Here is a 13,090-nt window from a genome sequence, read left to right as displayed (position 1 = left end):
CAGGTCGTTGGGTCGTGCTGCGGAAATAATCCTTCCACGATAATTTTTAATTTTTCGGGACACATTTCGGAAGGTGTCGTTGGGCCCCTGAGCTTCGCCATCACCATTCGGTAAGCATTGCCCCATGGATTGACGTCCACGTCCCGACATAACTCCCTGAAGCAATTAGATTTGCTCCGCTTAATCGCCCGTTTAAGAGTGGATCTAGCCTCTCTGAATTCCACTCTCCGCTCTTCTCTGGTGTCTATGCTTGACCGTTGGAAACGTTTTTCTGGATGATCACTGTGGGTGTATCCTTCACATACCCTCCACCTTATTTTCGTCATTAACGACGGACTGCAGAAAGTCAAGTCGATGATGGACTCTCGACCCTCTCGGCGGAAGGTACTAGTGGTGCCCTCGTTGCACAGGGTAACATCCAACTTGGCTAGAGCTTCTAGTAAACTAGTCCCTCTCGCGTTGGTGCATCTGCTTCCACACTCTACTGCCCAAGTATTGAAATCCCCTCTTATAACGACTGGTTTTCGTTCGGCGAGCTCCTCGGTGAGGACATCCAGCATATAGTGGAACTGGTCCATCGTCCATCTGGGAGGTGCGTAGCAAATGCAGATATAAATTCCGTTGATCTTTGTGATCACGAAACCTTCGCGAGATCTCGAGACTACCTCCTGAATGGGATATCGGCCCATGACCTGGATGGCGGCCATTCGCACTTTATCCGTCACCCAATTGCCGTTACCGGGGGGAACGCGATACGGCTCCGCGATAATTGCGACATCACATTTTGTTTCTGTTGTTGACTGCCACAACAGTTGCTGTGCGATGTCACAATGGTTGAGATTAATTTGGGTTATCTCCATCACTGTTGGCTTGCCCTCGCCTGTTTGTACACAAGGCAATTAAAGCCTCCCGTCATATGGTCATAACTGTCCTCTTTTTCGCAGAGCATACACCTTGGTTTTCCCTTGCAGTCGCTGGCAAAGTGTCCCTCTATTCCGCATTTCCTGCACAGTTTGGATCTATCTGGCCCCAAGCAGCCTTTCGCCAGGTGGCCGAAGTTTAAACCCTTGAAACATCGCTCCAGTTGCTTGGGAACAGGCGGAATGATTCTAAAACGACCCGCAGCCCAGCAGACGTTTATACTCTCTAACTTCAGCAACTTGTTCGCTGCGTCCGTTGAGAGACGAATCGTTGCGGTCTGCGTCCCGCGATACGCCTTTCGTAGTCGAATTTTCATCGGAACTTTGCCCAGGATGTTTTCCTCCTCCAACTTCTGACGTAGGTCTATCTCGGTGGTGAACAGACTGAGATTCCTGCATTCTATCGATGCCTCGGAGGATAAGGCCCTTACGTTCGCTCCATCGCCGAGAACACTTTCTACAAGATCCTTGAATGCTGAGCTCCTGATTTGTGGTTCTCTTTTCAGCTCGAACAGCATTTCGCCATTCTGGGTGCGCCTGGACTTCACCACGCTCTCCTCCAGTTTCTTGAGGCCAGGGTCCTCTCGCATTTTTTAAAGAGATCAGCGTTTGATACGTTGCCCTTCGCTTCGACGAGGAGTGCATCGCCTTTGTCTCTCGCCCGCCGAGGATTAGGCTTCTTGTCTTTTGGCCCCTGCCACTTTTCATTCTCTTTCTTATTTTTTTCCACCATTTTCACTTTTCTCTCCCTCTCTTTTTCTTCGTTCCTTTGTTTTTTCTTGTTTCTTTTCGTAACCGTGCTCCAGTCGTTTCTCTTGCTATCGGTGCTGATCTGGTCATCGCTGTCACCCAGCTCTTCGCTGTCGCCCTGGGCGGCACTATCGTCTTGATCATCGTTGTCGTGATCGTCCTTGCGTTTTTTGAGCATTTCTTCTTCTGCTGGTGAATCCTTTTTTCTTTTTTCCGAACGGTTTCGACGAATCTTTGGCGTCACCTGTCCAGCTGCAGCTCTTTGCAACGCTTCTGCGAGTGCCTTCTCGGCGGTTTTCGTCCTTTCGACGAGTCCATCGTGCTCCTTCAAAGCTCGTCCCAAGAGAGATCTTATACCCGACATCCTGGTCTTGATCTCCTTATGCACGTTGGGTTTGTCCTGCACGAAGGTGTCAAGTTCTTTGACCCTCAACATGATCGTGCTCAGGATGCTATCTCCAGTCAGCCCTCCTTCCTGGATTAAACTACCGCTGGACTTTGGCAGGAACAGGAGATTGATCCCCCGACTTTGCTGGGTCTCAGGTATTCCTCCATTACTGCCGCTAGGGCCTGGTGTTTCCACTTGTTTGAGTATTGGCGATCGCAGAAGCTTTTTACTACGAATGATCGCGTTGGCTTGGTCATCTGTATCCATCATACTGTTTCTTCTTTCTTCGTTGGTTTTGTAGGTTGTCTCCATTTTGGTTGGGTCCCAACTTCGGGCCGCTATCTCCGCTCGTTGTACATAGTCGCCTTTTTGTGATCCCATGGTTATCTATGCAAGCAGTGAGGCCATGCAGGAGTTGACACGGTCCTTCATGGGGACCGTGTTCAGAGCCGTTGCGCTGATCCGGCTCAGGAATGGAATGTGACATCTGATGCCTAGTACCTAGTGCCAAGGCCTAGACGAGCATCGAACGTACCCGAAGACTTACCAAGTTGTTACCGGGACGGGGGCCACCGTACTATTAACCCAAACGCCATTTCAGGTAGGTGTCACCCTTCCTTACTCAGGGAGGAGAATAGCACGACTGTCAGCTTTTAGCATCGCATGTTATCCGTTTTCGTGTCTTGTCCGTTTTCCATGTCATACCAGTATGTCGTAATCAGGATCTTACTGGCGTCGATCCTGATGTGCTCGGCACTCCTCTCGTTGCTCCTGTACACGGTAATTCCCCCGTGCATTCTCCATAGGCTTTACCGCGCCCTTACTCGCGTTGTCACCCGATTAGTCGCCTTCTACGACAGGGACAGGGACGTAGACCCGAAGTGCTATTCTAGGCCGGCAGCTCCACGGCTCAAGTGTTCCATTGTTTCCTCGCTGGGCTCTTCGTGTGACAGCTCTCGACTATCACAACGATTGACGTCATCAACATCAGCATCCGGAACCGTCATCATTAGGTGTATTTGTCGCATGTAGAACACACGTTTGTCTTAATGAATGTAGTTTTTATATTCGTTAACGTCCGCGTATTATACAGTTTGAATGACTACCACTTCACGGCCACCCCCACTCAACGCGACGTAACAGTGGGGACCCGGGTTCGCGGTTTACGAGTTGGTCTTTTTCGTAAAGTTACATCCGACCAACAAAATCGCGCCTCCCACGCGCAAGAAAAGGAAGCTGCCCATGCCAATGGAGAGAGATTCGGAGATGCCATCCGTTCCCGGTGCTCCCGTGGCCGAGTGGTTAGCTTCATAACTAACATGCCGGATGTTCGGGTTCGATTCCCGTTCTGGTCGGGGGAATTTTTCGTCAAAGAAATTTCCTCCGACTTGCACTGTGATCACGCGTATTCTAGAGCTTGCCACTCAGAATGCATTCAAGGCGTGTTATTTGGAATAAAAATCTCAACTAAGTACTAATAAAAATGACGCAAGTAATACTACGTTGAGACGGCGAAGTTCCTCTAGGAACGTTAGTGCCATTGAAGAAGAAGAAGAAGATCCGTTCCCGTTTCAAACAACAACCCCGCGCACTCGCTGCCGACAGACGCACTCATCCTCTAGATACTACAGCAGCTTCAACAACAGCAACAAGTCACCAACCAGCTCCTCCACAATCAGCAGCAGGTCCACGAGCAGCAACGTGCATTCATCGGCTAGCAGGAAAATGCCCTCCGAAACATTCAAGTCCAGGTACCAACGAACACAGAAGTGATCCTCGATTCGCTAGCGAGCAACGTGAAGGAATTCCGCTATGACGTTGAAAGTAACATAACCTTTTCCTCGTGGTTCTCGCGCTATGAGGATTTGTTCTCGCAAGATGCATCCCGTTTAGATGATCCAGTTAAAGTGCGGTTATTGATACGGAAGCTCGGCATAGCGGAGCACGAGCGATACAGCAGTTTCATATTACCGAAAACTTCCCAGGAGTTCTCATTCGCCGATACGGTAGCCAAACTTAGGGGCTTGTTTGGGGCTGCTGAGTCGATTTTCAGCAAACGATATCGTTGTTTGCAGGTTTCCAAGAAGTCGACGGAAGACTTCGTAACATACTGCAGAATAAATAAAAATTGTGTCAAGTTCGAGCTCGGTGCCCTAACGGAAGAGCAGTTTGAGGGATTAATTTTTGTGTGCGGATTGAAGTCGGAAGCAGACGCAGAAATTCGGACACGGCTCTTGTCTCCGATCGAGGAGAAAGATGACGTGACTCTCGAACAGCTGTCAGCAGAATGCCAACGTCTTATCAATCTACGTCACGACACGGCGTTGATTGAGGAATCTAGCAGGAACCTACTCATCTGTTTTCAGCACCAGTTTTGGATATTGCACTAAGGTCACCATCAAACTGGACCTCAAACCTGATCAGAACCCTGTTTTCCGTCCGAAGAGACCTGTGGCATACGCCATGTACCAGGCCGTCGACGAGGAACTTGATCGACATGAGCGTTTGAAGATTATCAAACCGATCGACTACTCGGAGTGGGCCGCTCCGATCGTGGTCGTTCGCAAAGCCAATGGCAACATACGGATATGCGGCGATTACTCTACAGGACTGAACAATGCACTCCAACCGCATCAATATCCGTTGCCGTTGCCGCAGGACATATTTATCAAGCTCGCACACTGCAAGATCTTCAGCATTATTGACATGTCGGAATCATACTTGCAAGTTGGAGTCGACGAATCTTCTAGCATGCTTCTAACCATCAACACCCATTGAGGTCTCTACAAGGTAAATCGCCTCGCACCTGGCGTAAAAGCTGCTCCAGGAGCATTCCAGCAACTGGTTGACACCATGTTGACTGGCCTCAAGCACACTTCCGGTTACATCGATGACATCGTGGTTGGTGGTGAAACGGAAGAAGAACACTGGACGAACCTCAATGCCCTGTCCCAGCGTCTACAAGAATTCGGATTCGACGTTCGAATCGAGAAGTGTTCGTTCGGACGGCAGCAAATCAAATATCTCGGACATCTTCTGGACGGCGTTCGACCTGATCCAGCCAAGATCGAGGCCATCACACGCATGCCTACTCCAACCAACGTCTCAGAGGTGAGATCGTTCCTCGGCGCAATAAATTTTTACGGCAAATTTGTCCCCAATATGCGCGCTCTTCGCCATCCATTGGACGAATTGCTGAAAGCAGGTGTCGAGTTCGACTGGACATCGCAGTGCCAGGGAGCTTTTGATAAGTTCAAAGACATCCTCTCGTCCGATTTGCTACTCACACATTACAATCCGAAACTGGAGATAATAGTTTCGGCTGATGCATCGTCAGTCGGGCTCGGGGCAACTATCAGTCACCGTTTCCCCGATGGTTCGATCAAAATTGTACAGCATGCCTCCAGAGCCTTAGCACCCGCTGAGCGCAACTATAGCCAACCAGATAGAGAAGGCTTGGCTATAATCTTCGCCGTAACCAAATTTCATCGCATGCTCTTCGGTCGAAAATTCCTCCTTCAAACGGATCACGCTCCATCGCTCTGCGCATATTCGGAAGCAAGAAAGGAATACCAGTATATACCGCCAACCGGCTCCAACGCTGGGCCTTAATTCTACTAATGCAATGTATGTGGCCACGGATAAGTTTGGCCATGCAGACGTTCTTTCGCGTTTAATAAATAATCATGTGAAGCCTGACGAGGATTACGTCATAGCATCTGTCACCATGGAAGATGACGTCAGGTCAGTAGCGTTCGATCCTTTCAATGTGTTACCCATTAATTTTAAAGAGGTGCAACAAGGCAGCCGCACGGATCCGGTGCTCAAGAAGGTCTACCGGTACATCCAACTTGGATGGCCTAAAAGTTTACCCCGCAACGTCAATCGGGAGTTTCAACGTTTCCACAACCGACACGAGTCCCTCACCACGGTTCAAGGCTGCATTTTGTTCGGCGACAGGCTTGTTATTCCATCCCAGCTGCATAAGCGATGCCTCGACGAGCTCCATCGTGGTCATCCCGGCATACAGCGGATAAAAGCACTCTCTCGCAGCTACGTGTATTGGCCATTGCTGGACAGTGAAATTGCAGACTGCGTGAAAGCTTATGCACAGTGTGCTTTGGCGGCGAAATCACCCCCAGTAGCTCTACCAGTACCCTGGCCTAAGTCCACGCGTCCATGGCAACGGGCCCATCAATGGCGACTATTATTTGCTCGCTGTGGACTCCTATTCGAAATGGCCAGAAGTTGTTCAGACAAGTCGCATCACCAGCGCAGCGACCATCCACATTCTCCGCAAGATGTTTGCTCGTCTAGGGATGCCGGAATCATTGCACTATGGTCCAGGAGGTGCATTTAAGTGGAAATTAGCATCTAGAGCTCGACAGTGATTCTCTAGACAAAAACTGTCTTCGACAAAGTTGTTACATATAATAGAGCGCTCATTTTTATGTTATCAAAAATAGGGTGACCAAAATTTTCGATGAAATGAAAAATCTAACTTTCTTATCTTTATAGATAGAGGTAAACATAGCTCGACAATATTGTAGCCCTGGTTATTTTAAGTAACTTTGTGGAACAATATTTCTTTCTATCTCTTCAAATAACCGATATAGCGCTTTTTCTCTAGGTTGAGTTAGGGTTACCATGAAAAAAAGGTTTTTTTGCTCTAACTTTTATATGTAAAATTCTACATCAAAACTGTCTGTGAATGATCTTTAGAGCTTTCCAATCCACGCATTTTACGGTGCATAACTTGTATGTATCTTAATTCTACTCAAAGTTATTGATGTTTTTTCCCCGAAAACACGACCTTTTCATTTGCTAGTCGTTCTTTTTGGGGCAAACATAATAAAAAATTATTGATGGCATTTTAAAGAGCACATTTGATTCTACATAAGGTGCAATTTCCAAAAGAGTGTTATTTTTTGTATTTGAGTAAATTAAATTTGAAATTATTAGTTTTTGCATATAAATGAACAAGTTGCAATTTTTAAATGCATATAGTAAGCGTAAACTTTAAAGCAGCATCACTTCAGTTCAGTCTTATAGCCACTCAACATGGAGGTTCAAAGAAGACACATATTTGTTTTTGTTTTCGGTGGACGAAATATAGAAGACGTTATACAATTATTACGAGAAAAATGCCAAGATATATGTGTTTTGAGTGCCAGAAAGTGCCTGAAAAGCCAAATGCTGAGTCAAAGGATGAAGCGTAACCGTGTTCGGGAGATTACAGAAAAATTTTCTGCTGAAGAACTGGGCTTCACAACAGCTTCGGATCCAGTATTATCTCTTAGTAATAGGCAAACACCAGAGTATTCCGATCTTCTGATTCCGGAAAATGCTAAGCATTTGATTTTGTAGTTTTTTATTTGTATGATTTTTATTTATTACTATGAATTTAATTTCCATTATAACAACTAAAACAGGTTAATATGTACATACGGAAGATTATAAAAATGAATTTGAATAAAACAATAGGAACAACAAAAGTTTGGTAAAATAATGTGATCAATCAACTCATCGCCAGTAAAATATGTCAATATATTACTAAAAAATAACACGTCGAGCCCCGAGTTGTTCTTCATACGGTTTCTATTCAGGAAGCATTTGATAATTTGTCGGTCCCCGCTTTTTATTTTATACAATAAATATATGTTATTGTAGAAAAAGAAAATAGTCAGAAATTTTTCTCGTAATAATTGTATAACATCTTCAATATTTCGTCCTCCGAAAAAGGAAATCAACAATGTGTCTTCTTTGAACCTCCATGTTGAGTGGCTATAAGACTGAACTGAAGTGATGCTGCTTTAAAGTCTACGCTTACTATATGCATTTAAAAATTGCAACTTGTTCATTTATATGCAAAAACTCATAATTTCAAATTTAATTTACACAAATACAAAAAATAACACTCTTTTGAAAGTTACACCTTATGTAGAGTCAAATGTCCTCTTTAAAATGCTATCAATAATTTTTTATTATGTTTGCCCCAAAAAGAATGACAAGCAAATGAAAAGGTCGTGTTTTCGGGGAAAAAACATCAATAACTTTGAGTAGCATTAAGATACATACAAGTCGCAAGATGCATCCCGTTTAGATGATCCAGTTAAAGTGCGGTTATTGATACGGAAACTCGGCATAGCGGAGCACGAGCGATACAGCAGTTTCATATTACCGAAAACTTCCCAGGAGTTCTCATTCGCCGATACGGTAGCCAAACTTAGGGGCTTGTTTGGGGCTGCTGAGTCGATTTTCAGCAAACGATATCGTTGTTTGCAGGTTTCCAAGAAGTCGACGGAAGACTTCGTAACATACTGCAGAATAAATAAAAATTGTGTCAAGTTCGAGCTCGGTGCCCTAACGGAAGAGCAGTTTGAGGGATTAATTTTTGTGTGCGGATTGAAGTCGGAAGCAGACGCAGAAATTCGGACACGGCTCTTGTCTCCGATCGAGGAGAAAGATGACGTGACTCTCGAACAGCTGTCAACAGAATGCCAACGTCTTATCAATCTACGTCACGACACGGCGTTGATTGAGGAATCTAGCAGGAACCTACTCATCTGTTTTCAGCACCAGTTTTGGATATTGCACTAAGGTCACCATCAAACTGGACCTCAAACCTGATCAGAACCCTGTTTTCCGTCCGAAGAGACCTGTGGCATACGCCATGTACCAGGCCGTCGACGAGGAACTTGATCGACATGAGCGTTTGAAGATTATCAAACCGATCGACTACTCGGAGTGGGCCGCTCCGATCGTGGTCGTTCGCAAAGCCAATGGCAACATACGGATATGCGGCGATTACTCTACAGGACTGAACAATGCACTCCAACCGCATCAATATCCGTTGCCGTTGCCGCAGGACATATTTATCAAGCTCGCACACTGCAAGATCTTCAGCATTATTGACATGTCGGAATCATACTTGCAAGTTGGAGTCGACGAATCTTCTAGCATGCTTCTAACCATCAACACCCATTGAGGTCTCTACAAGGTAAATCGCCTCGCACCTGGCGTAAAAGCTGCTCCAGGAGCATTCCAGCAACTGGTTGACACCATGTTGACTGGCCTCAAGCACACTTCCGGTTACATCGATGACATCGTGGTTGGTGGTGAAACGGAAGAAGAACACTGGACGAACCTCAATGCCCTGTCCCAGCGTCTACAAGAATTCGGATTCGACGTTCGAATCGAGAAGTGTTCGTTCGGACGGCAGCAAATCAAATATCTCGGACATCTTCTGGACGGCGTTCGACCTGATCCAGCCAAGATCGAGGCCATCACACGCATGCCTACTCCAACCAACGTCTCAGAGGTGAGATCGTTCCTCGGCGCAATAAATTTTTACGGCAAATTTGTCCCCAATATGCGCGCTCTTCGCCATCCATTGGACGAATTGCTGAAAGCAGGTGTCGAGTTCGACTGGACATCGCAGTGCCAGGGAGCTTTTGATAAGTTCAAAGACATCCTCTCGTCCGATTTGCTACTCACACATTACAATCCGAAACTGGAGATAATAGTTTCGGCTGATGCATCGTCAGTCGGGCTCGGGGCAACTATCAGTCACCGTTTCCCCGATGGTTCGATCAAAATTGTACAGCATGCCTCCAGAGCCTTAGCACCCGCTGAGCGCAACTATAGCCAACCAGATAGAGAAGGCTTGGCTATAATCTTCGCCGTAACCAAATTTCATCGCATGCTCTTCGGTCGAAAATTCCTCCTTCAAACGGATCACGCTCCATCGCTGCGCATATTCGGAAGCAAGAAAGGAATACCAGTATATACCGCCAACCGGCTCCAACGCTGGGCCTTAATTCTACTAATGCAATGTATGTGGCCACGGATAAGTTTGGCCATGCAGACGTTCTTTCGCGTTTAATAAATAATCATGTGAAGCCTGACGAGGATTACGTCATAGCATCTGTCACCATGGAAGATGACGTCAGGTCAGTAGCGTTCGATCCTTTTAATGTGTTACCCATTAATTTTAAAGAGGTGCAACAAGGCAGCCGCACGGATCCGGTGCTCAAGAAGGTCTACCGGTACATCCAACTTGGATGGCCTAAAAGTTTACCCCGCAACGTCAATCGGGAGTTTCAACGTTTCCACAACCGACACGAGTCCCTCACCACGGTTCAAGGCTGCATTTTGTTCGGCGACAGGCTTGTTATTCCATCCCAGCTGCATAAGCGATGCCTCGACGAGCTCCATCGTGGTCATCCCGGCATACAGCGGATAAAAGCACTCTCTCGCAGCTACGTGTATTGGCCATTGCTGGACAGTGAAATTGCAGACTGCGTGAAAGCTTATGCACAGTGTGCTTTGGCGGCGAAATCACCCCCAGTAGCTCTACCAGTACCCTGGCCTAAGTCCACGCGTCCATGGCAACGGGCCCATCAATGGCGACTATTATTTGCTCGCTGTGGACTCCTATTCGAAATGGCCAGAAGTTGTTCAGACAAGTCGCATCACCAGCGCAGCGACCATCCACATTCTCCGCAAGATGTTTGCTCGTCTAGGGATGCCGGAATCATTGCACTATGGTCCAGGAGGTGCATTTAAGTGGAAATTAGCATCTAGAGCTCGACAGTGATTCTCTAGACAAAAACTGTCTTCGACAAAGTTGTTACATATAATAGAGCGCTCATTTTTATGTTATCAAAAATAGGGTGACCAAAATTTTCGATGAAATGAAAAATCTAACTTTCTTATCTTTATAGATAGAGGTAAACATAGCTCGACAATATTGTAGCCCTGGTTATTTTAAGTAACTTTGTGGAACAATATTTCTTTCTATCTCTTCAAATAACCGATATAGCGCTTTTTCTCTAGGTTGAGTTAGGGTTACCATGAAAAAAAGGTTTTTTTGCTCTAACTTTTATATGTAAAATTCTACATCAAAACTGTCTGTGAATGATCTTTAGAGCTTTCCAATCCACGCATTTTACGGTGCATAACTTGTATGTATCTTAATTCTACTCAAAGTTATTGATGTTTTTTCCCCGAAAACACGACCTTTTCATTTGCTAGTCGTTCTTTTTGGGGCAAACATAATAAAAAATTATTGATGGCATTTTAAAGAGCACATTTGATTCTACATAAGGTGCAATTTCCAAAAGAGTGTTATTTTTTGTATTTGAGTAAATTAAATTTGAAATTATTAGTTTTTGCATATAAATGAACAAGTTGCAATTTTTAAATGCATATAGTAAGCGTAAACTTTAAAGCAGCATCACTTCAGTTCAGTCTTATAGCCACTCAACATGGAGGTTCAAAGAAGACACATATTTGTTTTTGTTTTCGGTGGACGAAATATAGAAGACGTTATACAATTATTACGAGAAAAATGCCAAGATATATGTGTTTTGAGTGCCAGAAAGTGCCTGAAAAGCCAAATGCTGAGTCAAAGGATGAAGCGTAACCGTGTTCGGGAGATTACAGAAAAATTTTCTGCTGAAGAACTGGGCTTCACAACAGCTTCGGATCCAGTATTATCTCTTAGTAATAGGCAAACACCAGAGTATTCCAATCTTCTGATTCCGGAAAATGCTAAGCATTTGATTTTGTAGTTTTTTATTTGTATGATTTTTATTTATTACTATGAATTTAATTTCCATTATAACAACTAAAACAGGTTAATATGTACATACGGAAGATTATAAAAATGAATTTGAATAAAACAATAGGAACAACAAAAGTTTGGTAAAATAATGTGATCAATCAACTCATCGCCAGTAAAATATGTCAATATATTACTAAAAAATAACACGTCGAGCCCCGAGTTGTTCTTCATACGGTTTCTATTCAGGAAGCATTTGATAATTTGTCGGTCCCCGCTTTTCTTTTTATACAATAAATATATGTTATTGTAGAAAAAGAAAATAGTCAGAAATTTTTCTCGTAATAATTGTATAACATCTTCAATATTTCGTCCTCCGAAAAAGGAAATCAACAATGTGTCTTCTTTGAACCTCCATGTTGAGCGGCTATAAGACTGAACTGAAGTGATGCTGCTTTAAAGTCTACGCTTACTATATGCATTTAAAAATTGCAACTTGTTCATTTATATGCAAAAACTCATAATTTCAAATTTAATTTACACAAATACAAAAAATAACACTCTTTTGAAAGTTACACCTTATGTAGAGTCAAATGTCCTCTTTAAAATGCTATCAATAATTTTTTATTATGTTTGCCCCAAAAAGAATGACAAGCAAATGAAAAGGTCGTGTTTTCGGGGAAAAAACATCAATAACTTTGAGTAGCATTAAGATACATACAAGTTATGCACCGTAAAATGCGTGGATTGGAAAGCTCTAAAGATCATTCAAAGACAGTTTTGATGTAGAATTTTACATATAAAAGTTAGAGCAAAAAACCCTTTTTTTCATGGTAACCCTAACTCAACCTAGAGAAAAAGCGCTATATCGGTTATTTGAAGAGATAGAAAGAAATATTGTTCCACAAAGTTACTTAAAATAACCAGAGCTACAATATTGTCGGACTATGTTTACCTCTATCTATAAAGATAAAAAGTTAGATTTTTTATTCCATCATAAATTTTGGTCACCCTATTTTTGATAACATAAAAATGAGCGCTCTATTATATGTAACAACTTTGTCGAAGACAGTTTTTGTCTAGAGAATCACTGTCGAGCTCTAGATGCTAATTTCCACTTAAATGCACCTCCTGGACCATAGTGCATTGGTATCAGACAATGGCGCCCAATTCACCAGTTTGATTTCGCTCAGTTCTGCACCAGTAATGGTATAGACCACGGGACTGCCGCCCCATTCCACCCACAATCAAATGGCCAAGTGGAACGTTTCGTGGATACGTTTAAGAGGGCGATCAGAAAGGTTCACGAAGGGAGAAGTTCGGTAGACGAAACAATCGACATGTTTCTGCTAGCGTATCGAAGTACGCCAAACTGGTCAGTACCAAATGGCATTTCGCCTTCGGAACTAATGTTCGGTCGTCGCATACGTACATGCCTCGAATTACTACGTCCTCTTGCTGAACAAT

The 13,090-nt window shown here is 44.2% G+C and overlaps 2 protein-coding genes across 6 annotated transcripts in view; one reads left to right on the top strand and one right to left on the bottom strand.

The window, feature by feature from the left end:
- The window catches only part of LOC129770824 (cell adhesion molecule Dscam2), a 388,958-nt gene that overhangs the window by 345,277 nt on the left and 30,591 nt on the right, over positions 1-13,090 (bottom strand). The window lies entirely within an intron of this gene.
- LOC129766574 (uncharacterized protein K02A2.6-like) lies at positions 4,522-4,836 on the top strand. Its single transcript, XM_055767148.1, has one exon. The coding sequence runs from the start codon at positions 4,522-4,524 to the stop codon at positions 4,834-4,836; it is 315 nt and encodes a 104-aa protein (XP_055623123.1).

Source organism: Toxorhynchites rutilus, chromosome 2, assembly GCF_029784135.1.
Source record: "Toxorhynchites rutilus septentrionalis strain SRP chromosome 2, ASM2978413v1, whole genome shotgun sequence".
In the NCBI taxonomy this organism is placed as follows: Eukaryota; Metazoa; Arthropoda; class Insecta; order Diptera; family Culicidae; genus Toxorhynchites; species Toxorhynchites rutilus.
Note: the sequence above shows the minus strand (reverse complement) of the source record. Positions and strands in the feature narration are given on the sequence as shown.

Excerpts from the sequence above, each read along its gene's own strand:
- LOC129766574 (XM_055767148.1), top strand. The coding sequence starts at position 4,522 with ATGTACCAGGCCGTCGACGAGGAACTTGATCGACATGAGCGTTTGAAG.